General features: G+C 32.3%; 1 protein-coding gene across 2 annotated transcripts; it reads left to right on the forward strand.

Annotated features, from left to right (window-relative positions):
• The first annotated feature begins 11,346 nt into the window (after positions 1 to 11,346).
• Positions 11,347 to 17,707, forward strand: LOC11414256 (inactive protein kinase SELMODRAFT_444075). 2 transcript variants are annotated; one of them, XM_003589246.4, is made up of 8 exons: positions 11,347 to 11,671; positions 11,757 to 11,902; positions 14,667 to 14,761; positions 15,097 to 16,163; positions 16,303 to 16,463; positions 16,554 to 16,630; positions 16,724 to 17,045; positions 17,146 to 17,707. In XM_003589246.4, exons 1-8 carry the CDS (start codon positions 11,476 to 11,478, stop codon positions 17,293 to 17,295), a joined length of 2,214 nt encoding a protein of 737 aa, XP_003589294.1. In that variant the 5' UTR covers positions 11,347 to 11,475; the 3' UTR covers positions 17,296 to 17,707. The 2 variants fall into 2 exon arrangements, with proteins under 2 accessions (XP_003589294.1, XP_024631140.1); XM_024775372.2 differs by lacking the exon at positions 11,347 to 11,671 and having other exon boundaries at positions 11,848 to 11,902; positions 14,667 to 14,779.
• Positions 17,708 to 20,014: the final 2,307 nt, after the last annotated feature.

Raw genomic sequence — 20,014 nt, forward strand, 5'->3', positions numbered from 1 at the left:
TTTTAATTAAGAATGAAATATTTAGTTTTAATTATAAGGATAATTTAGTCATTAGACATTCAAAATCAATTTTGATTCAAACTATCCAAACAACATCAACTCATAAGAATCACTTCTAGTAAAGTGTATAAAAACATAATCAATTCACATTAAACTCACTTTTAACCAAAATGAACTCACTCAAACTCAATTATATCAAAATCAATTCTCGTCACCACTATACCAAACAAACACAAAATATACTTGCGTATGATCTTTTCTCTTTCACTTCATTCCAAATAAACATGCTTTTTTACAAGGAAATTTTTTGTTAGACATTAAAAACCCAATCGACATTTGAGAAAAAAAAAAAAAAAGAATGATGTGATAAATGTGATATGTTAATGATGTAATGAGAAAAGAGAGACAGAGAGATCCATAAAAAAAGGAGAGGGAGATCGTAGAGAGAGAAGGGTTCTAAATATCATTACCCTTATTATTTCCGTAGCCATTAAGCATCACTAGCTCCATTGGAGATGCTCTTAATTATGGAATTTTATTTGAGAGTGAAATACATCTTACAAATTTAAATTGTCCAGATAATGACATTTATTTGCTAAAAAAAGAAGTTAATGACATTTATATGACTCGTAATTTATGGAAGTGTCCTACTTATAGGAGAGATATTGAGTACTTTGCATTAATTATTTATTTAAAAGTTTTTTTTACGTAATTACTAGTATATAATTTATTTTTGACAAATTAGTATATAAATCAGTACATTAAAAAAAATATTTCATGAAATTATCGATATTGATATGTATCTATTGTTGCTATTTAATAATGAAGAATGCAAGACTAGTATAAGGCAGAGGCATTCATATTCTGCATAAGGCAGAGGCATTCACACAAATAAAGTTACTTCTCTTCAAAGTTAGAAGTATTCTGCATAAGGTATATGAAATTCTTAACATGCTAGATTTTTGTTCCCAAAGCCACTTATGTACTGAGAGGAAAATTCATCTCATTAAATATTTGTTCAAGAGTAAATGAAAGAGTCTATGTTTTAGTTGCATGTAAATATTTGTGTGTCTTTGTCCACCCCAACAAGAGGCAGTGTTCTGCATTTTGATGTGTGATGTTCATAACTCAGTACATTAAATTATCAAAAGGAAAATTGATATTGCAGCAATTTTTGCCCTCTTTGAATTGTGTAATTGCTTATTCAATATACTTATAAGGATTAACATTTTACTTAGTATTTAAATTAAGACACACTCGGTGTAAGGCCCGAGGAAACCAACAATGTTATTGATAATTTACGATATAATTTATTTACTTACAATAATTGTTTATCCAAAGGAAAAATTTCACATTGTTTAAGACAATGTATGAACGATCAAACAAGACGACTTTATTTTTGCATAGTCTTATACAAATAGGTCTGTTGTCACAATAAAAACCAAATAACAACCCCAAAATAGCTAACATCAAAAAGTCTAGAATTATGAACCTTACAATCAAAAAGGGTCCATAATCAATAAAGTAGTAGTCCTAGTACTAATATCAATACTAATATTGCTGAGGGGCAAACACAGAATATTATTGTATTGATAATATGGCATTGGTATAGAATTCTATGCGATCTTTGTTGTTGTCACTGCTGTATTGCTCCACACTGTTATCCAGCAAACCTCCACTGTCTTTTCATTTTGGGCTATCATCCTCAGAAATTTTTGTGAATCTACCTTGCCTGAAATATATATAATCTCTTTTGTTGTATCAAAATTGCAGCTTAACCCTAACATAATCATAAAACACATATTTCAACAAATGATTGAAAAATAAATAAAGAATAGTTGATTAAAAAAAAATGATTAGTCACGTAAGTACAATTCAAACGCTAAAAGTTATTTCTCTAAAAAAAAAGGGTAGGGACATTGGATATTATAGGGTATAGTTCGCAATTTTCCACTTCTAACACTTAGTGTGTGAATTGCGCCCGTTAGATTATTTAGAACCAAGAATAATAAGTTTGCTTTTGATTCATTTTTTGAATTATGTTTTAATCTCCCTTCCTTTTAAAAGGGACATGTTTTTGTTTCCTAATTTTCAATATAAATTTTTTAGCTCATAATTTTTAAAACACGTCATTTCTCGTTATTGAAATTCAATTTTAGTCCTTTGCTTATATTTGTTGGCAAAAGGCCATGCAAACACATGAAAGCGTGGAGTGGGGTGTTCATGATACGGCTTGAATTGATTTTGAGGCCAAAAAATCAAATCCAAATAAAAAATCCTACGTGGTTTGATTCAGTTTAGATGAATCTTTGAAATGAATCCGATATGACCCGATCTAATTAAAAGCGGTTTAATTTGAAACAAGTTTTTGGATATCTAAAATATATTTGCGAAAAAGTTCTACTAAAATATTACACATACACAGTAAAACTAATAGGGTCGGTGAAAACTATAACATAAAACTTAGGTTTAAAATTATTGTTATAAAACCAACATGATTTGAAACATATGAATAAAAATATAGATTAAATCAAACTAATAAGTATTATTTAAAAAAGAAAAAGAAAAATCAACAAACAATAAATTAACGCAACACATCATATTATAAATAAATAAATTATATGTGGTTTGGTTTCGAAAAAGTGATATAAAATCCGATAGATACGAGCGGTTTGCACAAAACAATCCAAGTGCATTCAATAATATTCAGTTTTTGTAGTGTTTTTCAATTTTTTTTAATGGATTTCGATTTTATTTTAAATCAGTTTGAATTTGAACACCTAGAAAAACACCAACTACATGTTTTAAAATTAAGAGAAGAAACTTTTAACCGTTAAAAAAAAAGTTAGAGAGGAAACACAACACTTTTTAAAAGAGAGATTGAATTGGTGTTTAGAAGTTTTTACACTACATGAGATCAAAGAAGTTTTTATACTACATAAGTTATATTTAATCCAAAATATGATAGACAAAGGAGACAAAAAACATACCTTTGATTTTCCTCAGTATTTTGAAGATAGTTTGAAACCATCCATCATAATAAGTATCCACTTTCAAAGCACAAATCTGCCATGAAAAATAATAATGAACATATGGTATATAAAAGGAGATAATATTCAAAGAAAATGAAAGTGAGAATGTCAAGATAGTTTGGCACTAACCATGTTAGATTTCACTCTGTGGAAATACATTATGAATCTACAAGTTTCAAACAAAGCAATGGGTTGAAATTGAGATCAATGGTTAGAGAATAGGGTCTTATTTCTCTCTGAGTCAGGGGAGGGTTTTATAAGAGTTGTGAGATTATTTAAAGTTTCTGCGGTGAAATTGAAATAAATGAAAATAAAATCATAGCAAATCAATTTAGGAAAATAAGAGTTTTTGTAGGAGGCCGTAAGGCCACTAGTGGAAGATTTTGATTTGCAAATCTTTATTTCTTGATTTTGTAAGTGTGACCCTTTAATTAATATTACATACAATAATTTTTTTTCCGTAGATAAAATGAGAATCACGACCGCAAAACATACTAATAGAAGATCTAAAGTTTGAATCCGAGACACCAAAATAAATAGTTGGCCTAACATTGTTGAATTGCGACAGGCCTTACATATATTGCATGCAATTTATAGAGGAAAAGTCATTCAAAAGTTGGGTGAGTAAAAAATAAGGCATTATATTGATTAAAAATACGTGAATTCTTAGGTACATGAAGTTTGGGTGAATACCGTTTGTGTGAGTACCGGTCGTAAGCAAAAATCATTCAAAATTTGATTTTATTTTTAAATAAACTAATACAAAAATATGATATTTCATTGAATAATTGGATTACAATACATATCCAACTAAACCTAACTTAGGGAACCAATGTATTCATCTTAAAAATATAATATTCCTAGCGGTACTTTGAACATCAAACCAACTGCCTCCAAAAAAAAAAACCAATTTCTTTTTTTTTGGTAAAAAAAAAGAGGGCAGAGCCCAAGAAAAAGAAAATTAAGCGATTAATCGAACATTCCGAGGCATGCAAGCGCCAAAAATATCTTAAGAAAGGAGACGTTAAAGCTCTCTAGAAGGAGACTCAATCATATGTAAATCAAATGTGTCCAAAGATAGACTAAAATTAGCTAGCCAATCTGCTGATTTGTTTCCTTCACGCTATGTATGGTTGATATGAACATGCCAACTCATATTTTTTAGGTCCCAAATGCATTGAATCAAGGTAGAAACATTTACTTAGAAAAAAAATAAAATGAACTTCTACGGTACACTCACAAAATAAAGCGTACCGGTACTCCTGCTTCTTATATAATGTTGAATACATACATGACCTCTGATTAAGATGAAAGAAATCTCTTATTATCTTATCCAAGTGCTTTTGAGTTAACCGATTCACATGATCAATGTTGGCGTCAACCGCATAACTACTCTCTATTAAACACTCTCCCAATTATACGCCCACGTCACCCTCTTTTTCAGATTTGTAATTGGCAACCGGCTATCCCTTTCATTTTCTTTCTCTCGCTCTATATATATATATATCAACCGCAAACCGCCAGCTACTACTAATTATCTATCAGCCGTCCCAAACCCACCAACCTCACCTTTTTTCTTTTTCATTATGAATGTCCTTTCTTTTATTATTTTTATATCAAGAGAAGTTCTTTTTATTTTTGACATTAATGAAGAGGAGAGCTCAAATGTTTTCTAGTTTCAGAACATCTTATAATCCATGGTAATTAAAAAGAAAAAACCTAATTTTGACCAAATTTGTAAAGGAAACAAAAAAAAAAACTCATCCACCATCACAATACTATTGAAAACTCTTTTGATTTTAAGTTTTGTCATGACACCACAACGGTTGAACTGGGATATAGAAATAGAAGTGGTTTTAGAAGAAGAAAGGACATTTGCAAACCCTTGCGTTGCTTATGCGTTTTCAAGAATGAAGTCAAAATTTTAGAAACTGCCTCAACAGGTTACCCGGTAATAGTTTAACAAAAAAAGACGACGTGTCCGTATTGATGAGCGATATCACTAAGGGGGCGTTTGTTTGACGGTTTAAAATTTCATTCCTGGGATTAACCTTTCCTGGGAAATAATAATGGGTATCTTATTCCTGAGTATTTTTAGAAAATTGTGTTTGGTAAATAATTGTCAGATTCATGGGAATTGTTTGTGATAGTGGGTATATGGGTAGTTATTTCTATTTTAGTACCATTTACATGGGAATCTTTTATTCCCGCCCACTTTCTTTGGGAATAAAATCATGGGTAAGTGGAAGTTATTTTTTTCCTAGAAATTCTTTATTCCCGGGAGTTATTTTTTTAACTTTGTAACAAACATAGGAATCTATAATTCCAACCTCCATGTTCCTGGGAATAATTTTTTAAACCAGGAAACAAACACCCCCTAAGAGAGTGTCTAAGCGATTGCCGCTAGCACTGCTCTAATATGAGTAAAAAAAATCAATTGTGTAATCAATGTTGTATATAAATATAAAAATCAATATTTTACCATACAAATTTGGCAACATTTCACTAATAATCAAGATTTTAAATATCATACTTGAATAAGATCAATCTTTTTAAATATAAAGATGTTAAGATATTATTTATATTAAAAGTTTCATTATTTACTTGTAAAATGTTCATCCCCGCATATTATAAGGATAATAAAATAAATACTAAGAGTGTGTTTGGATGAGGCAATTGAGAAATTTTTAAAGAATTTAGAATTCTAGGTAATTTAAATGATTTAATTAAATTATTTTCATTTTTCAATAGTTTTGTTTGGATGGAGTAATACAATATTTCACTGTCATCATTTTTGGGCAACTTTTATAAATTTTTACTTTTTTGGGTCAAATTTGAAATTTGAAATTAGGGGTCAATTTGTAAATTTCAAAAATTTTGAGGGGTCAAATTATAATTTTTGAAAAATTTGAGAGGTCAATTTACAATTTTTTTGGATCAAATTGAAAAATTTGAAGACCAAAATGCAAAACTTGAAAAATTATAACAATGGATAATTTTGAAATTCTTAATATTTCGTGTCATTTGAAATTCTCTAAATTTAACTTGAACAAATTTTTTCATAAATTTCCATCATTTTGAAAATTCTTCAAATTATTATTCAAACAATGGAATCCACCTCAAAGAATTTGAATTCCCTCAAAACATTACATTCTCTCAAAACATTCCGCCATCCAAACACACTCTAAAATAGTTTTTCCAATTTTAAAATAAAAATATTTTCTTTTTGGAATGATCCTTGAGGTATTAAAAAGAGAGTATGTGAGCGGGGGCATTTGATTTAAGACTGACATATGGCATTGTCCAGGTATGGTGAAATAACTTTTTTTGGAACGATTTTTGACTGGATGGACAACTTTACTGAGATAGATTTCTTAGACTTTCTGATATTTTTGTTGATACTAATATTTTAGTGTCGAAGATAAGGAGATTTGGCTGGGGGTCGAGGAACATGGGTGAATATGGAGGAGGATACTTTTTGTTTGGAAAGAGGAACTGGTTGCAAAGTGTTGCGGATAATATTGTTTGCATGACTCAATTGAGGAAACTTGGATTTGGAAGCTTGATCTAGCTCAAGATTATTCGGTAAGAGGAGTCTACAACTATTAACTTTTGATGATCAACAAGCTCAAGCTTCTTCAATAGACATCATATGGAAAAAATCAATACCTTTAAAAGTGTCTCTTTTTGCATGGCGATTGATGGATAGAGAATCCCAATTAGGGATGAATTGACTCGATCGGTGTGGAAATAATTTTCAACCTGGTTCGGTGTTTGCTCGGCTGGTTGTGAAAATGAGGAGTCAATTACTCACTTTTTTTTTAGACTATAATTTTTTTTTTTTTTGGGAATGTTTGGTCTTCCATTTGCACCGACTAGGAATTTATACTATTCTCTCACTTCTCAGTTTGTTGGTGCCATTTTTTGGAGAAGGATATATGCACTTGTTTTCAAATAATTTGAATGACCTCCATTTGGATATTATTGTCAATAGGTGCGTAATTTATAGACACCGGCCTTATTTTGGAACCTTGGTTCTGATTTTCTCCTTTTCTCAGTCCGCAACTTAGATTTAATATTTATGAATTCTGAATCCACTTAGGTTGATTTATTGATGTTGGTTTGAGATCTTGGAGTATGCTTCTCTCAAAGTTACAATTCTATTTCTTTTCTTGTTAATTTCGGTGAACCAGTCCATACAAAACTTTGTTATGGCTTTTAACGGGACACCTATAAGTGGATAATAAAATTTGATCTTTAAGAATAGTCGGTCCTTAGACCAGAAACCAAGTTTTAAAATAAAAAAAATCTGAATTCTGATAAATTTTTAGTTCATGCTTCTAAGTTTTACATAATTTTTTTTAGCAATAAGTTTTACATAATTTTTTTTAGCAATAAGTTTTACATAATTACATCGTCCGCTTATTTGCATTTTGTATCTAACTATATATGGGGAGTTTTATGAGTGACTCTGGGGGTAGCTTTGCAATGGTGCTATTAGGGCTCTTTCTATATTACACTGGAGGTCTTCTGCTCTCTTTGGACAACCTTTATCTCCTACTTCAGCAGAGCACTAAATTATTTTATTGATTAGTTATATAAGGAGTTAGTTTCAGTCAATTTTGGGTTGTTATGAGTTGCTTTTGAAATAATCGACCATTTGAAGTTCTTTTTTCTTTTTGTCAATAACCATTTGAAGTTCTAACATGAATAAAAGTCATTTTCTGTTAGGTGGGATGTCAATTTTGGGCTAGTTATATAGTTAGGTATAATGAATTCTGAGTTTATACATGTCAAATTGTCTCATTTTTTTCCTTTCTTTTTCTTGCTATGCTATAGTTTCAAAACCGAGTTTGTAGATTGATCGATAAGAATGTTAATTGGATTATAGTTCAATGAATTCAATTAAGGTTAACCAGTTTGAGTAATAAAAAAAGAGAAGAAAGTTACAATAAAAATTTAAATCTAGCTGAACCAACATCACTTACACAACTTGTTATTTAATAATAAATGTTGGTAATGTTACTAATGAGTTTCAAATTCATAATTCCATATATGACAAACAACTACCAAATGTTGCATTGCATGCGATCCAAACGAATTTGTCTAATTCTAATACTTTTATTTGATAAAAAATTCTGAATAGTTATTGATTTGAGCCTCATTGATGAGATCAAAAGTTCATTAAACATGTGGAAGGAAATCTATAAAAAAAATGCATGAAAAATGAATATTTTATTTATTTTAATTTCAAGTCAGCATGTTATTTTGCTAATATAATAATTTGGCTGTTAGTGAAATGGCTTATTTTTACTATGAAGTGTTACACATCAGTTTGAAACAAGGTGTAGAGCTCACATGTGTAACTGAAGGGATTGGAAGAATCATTTGAGTACTTAAAACCTTTAGGGCAGCACATGCATTACATACTTTAATCATTGGTCATTTAAGTGCCACTCACTACTAAATGCCAATTTCATTCCATTCAGAATAGTTCTATGAGCAGCAACGGTTTTAGATTTTAAAGGATGCAGCTTGATAGTCATTTCATTTAAAGGAGGCAGCCTGTAACGATTTCAGAATTTTGAGCAGCTTTCATCAATTGAAAATGAAGATAATATGCAACTCACGCTAATTTTCAAAGAATAATTTTAGTGTTTTATTTTTAGAATAATTGTAAGGCTAGTATGTCATTTATTTCTTTTCTTTAGACTAATATTAGGTGTATTTTAATTTATTAGTGTCCTTTGAGTACATTAGAGCAAGAGCTCTATAAATTGTAAGTTTCATTATGAAATAAAAAAAAGTAGAATTTTGATAAAAAAAATAAAAAATACACTTTGTGTGTTGTGAAGCTACGCTTCTTTTTGGTTCTGGATTGAACCAAGTTTATCGAATCTTATCAATGGCTTCCTTACCATTGTGGCGATTCCTCAAGGCTTAGCATTCCTTCTTGGATTGGAAGTGAATGTGACGCATTCTTTCCCCAAATCCATCTTTTATCTTACTTTTTATCCCAATACGATTTCTGACCTTCATCAAGTGGTATCAGAGTTTTGGTTCAAATCAGATGTTATCTATCTTTTTATATTTATTTTATATTCTGTTTGCAAAAAAAAAATTGTAACAAAAAAAAAGAAAAAAAAAACGAGAGAGATAGCATTTCAACACAAAAGAATGTGAAAAAAAAAAAGTTGAATTTTATAGAATTTTACACATATGTGTATTGAGAGCCTTGTCTCTTGTGGTTCTGGATTGAATCATCCTTGATCTTATCAAGAAATCACATTTCTTGTGACGATCCTCGCATCCATAGACTTATCACTTTCTTGGATTAGAAAGTGTGGCGTCCCTGTCTATCCATTCCATTTCTTCATTTTTTAGTCTTTTCACCATTTCCACCAACATTAATCATAATTTGCTTCCGACGGCTCCGTGGCACTCATCACTCATAGTCTTCTTTGTAGCTTTTTCGTTTTTTTTTTGTGGTGTCCAGAATATGAACCCCGAACCTTGCATATATTACGCATTGTCCGTACTAATTAAGTTAAGCTCACGTAAACTTCTTTGTAGCTTTTCATAAAAGATTAAAACTCGTAAACATTTTATAATAAAAGAAAAGAAAATAATATATAATCTCGATCATTTTATCCTTCTCTAGCTGAGAGAACATCCATATTGTTATTCACATAAACAACATATTCATATCATATATATGCAACGCTCAATATGTCATGCGATCAATTATGCTAATACAAAGTAGCTATCTAGTCTTTGCAACGTAAGTTGCTCTAGTTTGTAAGATGTTATGGGCCAAATACATTAAACATCAAAGTCTAAATGAAAGAATAAAAAAATTATGAGTATTATATAAGCTTTTTATTACCACCTTGAGGATAGGTGTATGTGAAGATCAATGAAATGTAATGATTCAAAATAGATTCAATAGAATATAATAAGTTCAAGTTGGATGTTTTAAATGATAAGTCATGTTTTTTAGAAGAATCTAGATAGATTCAATATGATGAATAATTGTTTAGGTTGTTAGAGAATATGTCAACTTCTACAAGATACATTCAACAACTGTCTCTCACTCTCTCTTCCTTCGCACTCTGTTATCAGACAGACCACCACCGTCGTTGCACCCACAACCCATTGTCGCTCCGTCCTCCACCCTTTTCCCTCTTCCTTCATTCTCCTCACCACCTTCGAACTGTTCATAATATGTAAGGGAGAACTCAAATCAGATCAGAGAGGAGGAAGGTCGGATCTGAGTGTCTTTCATGGAAAATGTGGTGAAAAGACCGGCAACGTTGGACAAATCTCCTTGGCCGAAGTCGTTTTGGCGGCGGCATTTGGGACACCGAGAATGGTGGACGCAATCGATACTAGAGACGACGATGAAGATGTTGGGATGGGAGGAGGAAGACAACAAGGAATCCGACAGGAGAGAGAGAGAGAGAGAGAGAGAGAGAGAGAGAGAGAGAGAGAGAGAGAGAGAGAGAGAGAGAGAGAGAGAGAGAGAGAGAGATGGCCCGACGAAGATAGGGTGGAGGTAGGCGTCATACCGTTGTAGAAGAGGAGAAATCGTGAAAGAGAGAAGAGGAAATGAATGAGAAAGTGTCATTGTAAGATGAATTCTCCAAAACGTCCCTAGTGCATGAGTGTCAACGTAACATTCCCCATTCTAGAAAGTACGATTTATCACTTAAAATATCTAATCAACTTAAGTTTATTTTAATCTATTGAGCTTATTTTGAGTCATTAGAATTTATTAGTCTTACAGAAACACCCTCTCCTCAAGGTGGTGATTACAAATTTAGATCATACTCATTCGTGGTAAATTTAACTCCAATCATTTAGACTTTAATGTTAACATATTTGACTCAAAGCTTCTTAAAAAAAAAAAAAACATATTTGACTCAAATGATAAGTTGAAACTTCCGCCATTAGTATTAGGATCTTGTTTGTGGGCACTCTATATGTATTTTTATACTCTATTTATGAACTTTGAGGTCTACTTTTAACGCTAGCGTAGCTTAACTCACCTAAACTTTTATGTATTTTTAAAAATAGCTAGTTTGTAATGATAAAAACAAAAAATTGACAAGCAAACTGCACTATTTCAATCAAAGACTTTTTATTGGTTTTGTTTCTTCTAAAATCCAAAAGTATATAAATTCAGATTTTACACCGAGTAAGACAAACAGATCGAGTAAACCATACCACCATCATATAACCACCAACAAACAACTAACAAGACTAGTAGTAAGTAAGTAACTATAGTTAAGTTAACTAACCATGATTACAAAATGCCAGTTGTAGAAAACATGGAGCATTCATTCAATCTACCGCAAAATAATGCAATACAAACGTAACATCAAAACCCAAAACCAAAACCGAAATTCACATTTCACACACACACTCACACGATCCAAACGCAATGCTAAGAGATGAAATCATTGGTTCCAAAAGCGCAAGGCACAGCACCACCGCCGCTGTATCTTCGAATAAGGTTCTCGTGGCGGTTAAAGCGGAGAAGGTGATCTCAAACACCGCATTAGCATGGGCGCTTACTAACATCGTTCATTCAAGCGACTCAATCACTCTTCTCGCTGTTTATTCTACTGAAAAAACTGGTATATAATTTTAATCCTATTTTATTCAATTCTGTTTTGATTAATTTGTTGAAATTTGATTTATGATTGAAGTGATTGATTATAGGGAGAAGATTCTGGAATTTTTCGAGAATTGGTGGAGATTGTTCGAATTTGAAGAAACTCGCCGACGCGGGAAAGTCGCCGGAGGAGATTTCTGATATCTCTGAGTCTTGCGCTCAGATGATTTTTCAGTTGCATAATCATGTTGAGGTAACTTTGAAATGAAATTTACCGCGTTTTTTTACTAGTTACCGCGAATAATAATTAATCACGGTTAAATATGAAACGCTTTATCGTATTCGTAACTGAAGAATTACTGTTAACCTTCTTCTCAACGTAAGCAGAAAGAAAACGACTGATCTTTTCCTTGCTAAATCGTTCGTTTTATCAGTTTTTTAAAAACGACATGACTTTTGACCATATTTGCGCTGTCGTTTTTTGTCTCATTTTTATTTATAGTTTTCAATCTTGCTAGCTGTTTTCCTTCTTTCCTTTTAAAAACTATAGTTTTTTTTTTTTTACAAAAAAATGTAGCTAATTATGTTGGTTGAGCAGTTAATTATTTTGATTGTTCTCGTGATTTTCTCAGTTGTTAGGAACAATGTACTAATATATATAAGGTTGGATTCAAACTCGACCACCACAGAGAAATTTAACTATTCCAACTCATATGTAAAACTAGACCACATTTGTCTAAAATCACATGTTAGAAGGTTTAGAATAATAAAAATTAAAATATATTTCATTTAGCTCATTTGATCAAAATCAGACAATTATCAATTTCCTTAACTACATCCTTAGTTTAGTTCAACATCAACCATCAACAATTTTCGATGCGATTTGAATTAATCATCTATCCATTGAGTTAACTAAATTTTTTTATGTGTGTGCGAAACATTTTTTTAGGAACGGTCCGTGAAATATTTTTTTATATTTTATACGTGTTATTACTCAAATTCAGTGATGGTTACCCCGGTATCATTTAGTTGAAAATTTGCTTTTGATGATTTAGATTCAATAATATGATACACAGTTTTTTTTTTAACTCAACGATTTTTGTATTATTAAAAAACTCAATAATTTATTTGTCATTACAAAACACAGTAATTTTAAACAGCAGTGATTTGTTTTGTCTTTATAATATCATCATGTATTTATTTTCAGTAACGTGTCAGAGATTAGGAAGTTTCTGATCTGTACCAGCTTGACCGTAGTTTGTTCGATTCGCATGTGCAAAACCCATTATATTCTTGTCTTTTTATATTGACACGGAATTATAGTTATTGTCTTGATTAAGAGTTTGGATTATGACGCATCAATAATTTCACTTGCATGAAGCTTCTAAACGGTCGGTACCTACACAAAAATAAGTAAAAGAGTGCTTGTCCTTGTCCGTATGGTAGCGAAAAGTTGAGGATATAACACTTTTAAGCAAGTGATCATAGACTATATATTCACATTTATTTTGTTTGAATTAATTAATTAATTCAAATAATATATATATATATATATATATATATATATATATATATATATATATATATATATATATTTGACAGAGAATTAACCACATAAATATGAGAAGTATGTTATTATCATTTACGCGCATGTTAGTTTGATATTATTATGGTATAAACAAATAAATTCGAACTATAATAATTGGGTAGTTTAATTGGTTTGAATTAAGGAAAATAAAGTTGGAAATTTTAAATTCAAACTGGTTATAGTTATTATAAATCGAACAATTTTTTTTTGAACAAATAAAAATGGAATATAATAACACCAATAACGTAATTGTTACAGCATAAGGTGTACCATAACAATCACAGAAAGAAACACAGTCTAGTCAGAGTTACAATACAATTAGTCGATACCCATACAATTGAACGGATTCGACCACCAATTATGAGTATCAAAACTAAAAACAACATTATTAGCTTTTAGCCACCACAAGGAATATGATTTTACTTTATCTAACATATGCGATGCGGTAGAGAGCTTTGTCTATTTCTGAAAACTCTATCATTCCGCTCAGTCCACAAAATCCAAACACACATGAGCCAAATTAGATAGAAAAAGGAACAAATTAACTACTGACATTCGTCATTGAAAAAAAATATCGAACAATAATAGTCTTCAATAGATGCATTATGCCTTAGGAAGAAAGATTATAAGCACAGTAATTTGGTCAAAATTTAGTTCATCTCAGCATATAATATATCTTTCCTTAGTTAGAGAGTTAGATTTGAACGTTCATATCAAGGTAAGAGTAGACCTCAAGATTAAAAATCACTTATTTAAGTACTTAAATGTAGAAAAATGTATTCTTAGAAAAATTTGTTTGGATGATCAAACGCATTCTATTGGAGCAAGTAAGATTTTTTCGTCCTTGTGCTAACTCGTGCTCTATGTAAAGATATACCTGCTGTCCCCATTCCCCAACTGGGCCTTTTGTACAACTCATATAAGTCCAACAAACAATATTGTGCTTGTAAGTTGTAACTAATGGTGGTATAATTTACTTCAACATTCGTTGAATCTAATGGTAGCAAAAAGAATGTTAAATAGGTAAGAAGGGGATGCACTGGTCTTCCTTGTAATGCCTTAAGAATGCTTCCACAGTATGAAGACCTCTTGATAAAATTATGATGTACATTATATATGGTTAAATATATTCAGTAATATTTCTAAAATCTTATGATTATGGATTAATAATATATCTTGAAATAATAAAATGTATAGAATACTAACACCCAAGTCAAGAAAAACTCAATGGCTTTCAACTACTAAATAATCATATCATATGTCCTATCTTTTGGTTAAACTCTCAGTAACCATTCTTCTCAACTTAACCAATTTATCTTCCAAGTAGTTAACCAAATCCTCCATTCAAATTCTAACACTGTCATATCTTGGTATGGTATTGCATATTTGTTGAAAATGATGACATATTTTCTATCATTTATAACTGCAGGTTAGGGTGAAGATTAAGGTTGTCACAGGAACTCCCAGTGGTGCGGTGGCAGCTGAAGCTAGATGGAGTGGTTCCCATTGGGTCATACTGGACAAGTAATTAAACATGAAAAAGTATTTCTTTTTTCTGAGCTACATTAGTTTATGTCAAAAGCTAATTGCAAATATATTCTTTTGCAGCACATCTGCATTATCACTTTTATTAGAAGCTTTCAACAACTTATTAGCTATACTTAAGAATTTAATATTAATAATTATCTGAGGGCTGAGGTTAATCATTCAACTGATATAAGAAACTATTTGGTAGTTAACAGAATTTGATTGAATAACTGCATAACATGACTTTCAATCAAAATAAGTACAACTTTTTAGTGCTGCATGTATGATCACTGAAATATTTATTAGTGAACTCCTTAATGTTACTGAAACAGGAAATTAAAGCAAGAGATAAAACATTGCATGGATGAACTCGGCTGTAGCATTGTGGTGATGAATGGCTCACAGCCTAAAGTCCTCAGACTTAATTTAGGAGGACATTCCAATGAACTTCAAACTCCATTTTTCTCTGCTCCCTCTTCACCAGGTATAGAAATTGGAAAGTTAAAAGGCCGCAGATTGAAGCATTCCACCCCAGTTGGTAGCCCTGAAGAAACAGGTTCTTCTGTTACAAGAAGTATTGGAGTAGATTCAGTGTCAAGTTCAGACTCAATGACTTCTCCTTTCCTGGTCTATAAAGAAAACCCTCTGTATGAGGGTCACGGATCACAAAAAAGAACAAACAAACCAACCAACGAGCCAAAGAATTTCAACTTCAAGCCACCTTTGTACTGTAATTTGGAAAGGGATAGCCCTCCCCCTTCAAGGAAACTCCCAACATCGTCTCTGGCTAGTGATAAGAACACTGAATTTTGGATCCATCAGAACCACATTAATAATGAGAAGCTTCAAAGGGCTGAAAATAAACCTATTCAAAGAACAAAATCTCCAAATTCTAAAACTTTACTTGAGAATTTCTTACACTGTGATCAAGAGAAGAGAACAAATGAACTCGAGTTTAACAAAGCTGAAAGTAGAAGTTATGTCACTAGCTCAAGCATCAGAGAAAGTCCTATTCCTTTGGGTAGAAATTCCTCTGTACCTCCCCCCTTGTGCTCTCAGTGTCAGAATATAGCACCTGTATTTGGAAATCCTCCTAGACGGTTTTCTTATAGAGAGATAGCAGAAGCTACTGACATGTTCTCAGATTTGAATTTTTTGGCTGAAGGTGGATTTGGTGTGGTTCACAAAGGAATACTCAAAGATGGCCAAGTTGTTGCAGTGAAACAATTAAAATTTAGTGGCTCTCAAGCAGATCTTGATTTCTGCAGGGAAGTTCGGCTTTTGAGTTGCGCACAACACAGAAATGTTGTATTGCTAATAGGATTTTGCACAGAGGAAAGTGTGAGGATATTAGTCTATGAGTATATATGTAATGGGACGTTAGACCTCTGCTTACATGGTATGGTATTCACTAATTTTCTACATTTGTCTTGAGCTTCCAATTTATATATAAGAATTTTCTGTTTGTATCTATGTTCTTTGCAAATATCCAGATCACATCAAATCAAACTTTCTCATTTGTTGTATATATTTAACAGGCAGAGATAGTATAACCTTGGATTGGAACTCGCGGTTAAAGATAGCAATTGGAGTTGCACGAGGCTTACGTTACCTCCATGAAGATTGTAGAGTTGGTTGTATAGTGCACAGAGATATTAGACCCAAAAATATCCTCTTAACCCATGACTTTGAACCTCTGGTAACTTACTGGGTCCTTAGCCAGAAGTTTCAATTTTATTTATTTTTATGATGCATAACAGTGTTCGATCAAATGATACCATTCATTTAGGTGGCTGATTTTGGCCTTGCTAGATGGCAATCAGAATGGAATATAAATACAGAAGATCGAGTTATGGGAACTTCAGGGTACTTTTTTTAATGCATGTTCATAATCAAGATACAGGACACAGATTACAATTTTGATTCTAATCAAGTTTACCTTGCATGAACATTGCATAGGTACATTGCACCGGAGTATCTTGATGCTGGAATTCTTACGTGTAAAGTAGATGTATATGCATTTGGAATTGTTTTATTAGAGTTAATGACAGGTCGAAAAATTAGTGAGTTGGAACAGTTCAATGGACATTCATATCTTTCTGAATGGTTTCACCCCCTACACATGTTGGATCCCAATCACATCTTACAAAACGTTGGATCTCTCAACCCATGGTTGGATTCTGAAGGGTCACTAGAATTTAATCTTCAATTGAAAGCCATGGCACAAGCTGCTTCACTGTGCCTGTGTTTGGACCCCGACTCCAGACCCCCAATATCAAAGGTGTGAATGATTCAGCTTCTTTTATGTAAGTTAGTTGCTTTTACTTTATGATTAAATACAAAATATTAATGAAGAGTATCTTTTTGTAACGTGATTGTAGATCCTCAGAGTGCTGGAAGGGGGCAATCCAGTTCGTTCTTTGGGTTTAGACATCAATTCAGTTGGTAACATAAGTGGTCATTTAAGTGGTTTGAGTTCGCATACTCCTCCTAAAGGTACAATAAGCCATTCTCGCATGTTATCACATTGATATCTACTTTGGCTCTTGGGTTAGAGGATTCTGTTGTTGTCAATATGGTTCTGTTCTGTTTCTGATCTCATGGTAACAATTGATCTATTTGAGGCATGACTATCACTCATAGGTACATACAAACATTCAGACAAGAACATCATTTGGTGTTGAAAAGTCCATATCTTAGACGTACTTATAAAATATAGATTTGTATTTTTTAATTTAGTCTCTCAGTCATGATTTTAAATTGCGATTGCGGTCATGAATCACAAATGTGGTTGTAGTCGTTGTGATTACGGTCACTGCACTTGGTGCAACGCACATTGCGGCATGAAATAATTTTAATTTTCATAAACTATGTAAAGTTGCACCACTGTGCTACTACACTATTTACCCATCATAACATAGTTTTAATTTTCTTTATAAATAATGATTGGGAGTTGCTTGAAATACACAGTTGAAAGACTATTAAGGTAAATTTTTTCATTATATCATACATCATTGAAGATCACAACACAATTGCGGTGTGAAGCAATTTTTGGCCGCAATTGCGGATACGGTCTACAATTTAAAATGATGCCCTCAATAACAAAAATTCGTTATGACAGGGGATCTTTCTCTTTTCAACCAAAGGGAAATCCCTTAGTTAATGGTACAAAACTAAGAATTCAATGCCAAAACTTTAAGAATTCAATTTGAGTTGTATAGCCACTATCAAGTGATTTCATTATGACAGATGATACTTAAGTAATTCATCCATATTTTTTTACTCTAATAGTTTGATTTTGGATTTTTAAGTAATTCATCCGTACAAATTGATCTATTGATGAACAATTGGATTTACCTCTAACTTTGTACATTGACTTCTCTGTACAGAGTTACAGACAACACAACAACCCCATTGCTAAACATTTTTTTGTTTTTCTAAGTAAACCAGAGCAATACAAACAAAACTCCCAGTTTAAATTGACAACAGATTTCTATGCACAAATCATTTATCATGTTTGAACTATTTTTGCTTTTACACTAATTGTTTTGTATCATTCCAATTGCAATTAGAACTCTAATTATTATTGTTCATACTTTTTGATTTTCTCCCTTATCTTTCTACATTATGATATTGCAATTCTCATAGCAGCCATAAATACTGTTAAGAATCTGTTTAAGATCAAGGGCAATGCTATTTACAGCGAGGGATTTTATCCCGATTGGTTCACGAACTTTCATTAACCAATTATATATCCTACCTTGCCGGAAATCACGCCGCTAGTAGGTTTAATTTTTGAAGACTTTCAAAAGCATAGTTGAAAGCTAGCTTGTGATGTATTTGAAAACCATGTTTTCGCTGTATTAAGCATTGCATTACCGTGTAAATAAACACTCAGTGTGGTTTCATTTGACACAACCATTTACACAAATACAATTTCTACATGTTATTGGTACTTAGGTTTTAGGATCATTCTTTACCGCAGTAGTAGGTGAACAATACTTGCCGCCACTACTCTCTGCCACTGTGCGTCTTATCGCCGGAGTGCCACCACCACCTGGTCCGCGGTCCTTCGACGACCACCCTCGACAAAAACACTGCCCTGAGCTGCCGCCACACGTGCCCCGACACGTGTGAGAACCCCACCCTTAAATCTGTATTTTTCGGTCCAATCCGCAGCTTGTCACGACTGTCTCTATCTTTGCCACCATCAATTCACACATTTTTCACTTACAAACACTAAGATGATAACTCCAACACAGATTCCATCACATTTAACAAAGTTCCTCTCATCCTGTCACATTTCACTACCTAGATCAAGATTCAAGTGTTGCTTAGACTTGATCAATTTTGTTGAAGTGTAATTCAACGATGGTGAGAGCTGTAGGGTGGTTTATGGTTAAATTGAAATTACCGTTAATTTAAAGGCAAGGTGGAAAATTGTTGTGTGTGCCTTCAAATCCATGAATCCTATAAGTGGCTTCAGTTCTGCCATGTGCCTCACAGATGTGGCATTGCATTTCACGGTCTGCCGCTACTGCCTTGTCCGCGAGGTGGACCTTGCCATGTGTGAGGCACATGGTCACGAACATAAGTCTATATATTACGTATTCTTCAATTTTTCAGTGATAGAGGGAGGAACCTAGGGTGTATCAAAAGAGGGAATTCTTAGGAATTCAAAGACTGAAAATTGAGTGCTTTTATGGTAGAATGTTGGGAAACATTCTAAACATTTTGATGAGTAAAAATCATTGAGTATCTTGTTGAAAGCTAATTCCCTATAACCTGTGTATTTCTTTGTTAGAAACTCATTGACAGTGGATCGAAGAGTTGCTATTTCCCTCAAATGTAGGTCAAATTTGGTAAACAAATATAGCTGTGTGTGTTCTTCTCCTTTTATTTTTTCTTTATTATTTGCAATTTGCTAAGCACTTTGGTTGGTGGTTTAATTTGCTATAACTATTTTGGTTATTGGTTGTTGCTGACTCCACACATCATTGTTGTTGATATGAGTTTGTCCAAAAATCAAAACAAATTGATCCGTTAGATTCCATTTGAATCAAATCAACTAGTATTTGTATTTATTGTATTCATTACGTTCTCATTTGTCATAGAACCATTCACATAGAAATACTATTTCTACAAATATGATTAAATACTACGATCCCTTCTTCCAATGAGTCCAAATAAAAAGTAAAACCCGTTATTTCTCTATCTCAGACACTAATATTAAAAATACCTCCAAATGAT

This window comes from Medicago truncatula, chromosome 1 (assembly GCF_003473485.1).
Source record: "Medicago truncatula cultivar Jemalong A17 chromosome 1, MtrunA17r5.0-ANR, whole genome shotgun sequence".
NCBI classification, from domain to species: domain Eukaryota; kingdom Viridiplantae; phylum Streptophyta; class Magnoliopsida; order Fabales; family Fabaceae; genus Medicago; species Medicago truncatula.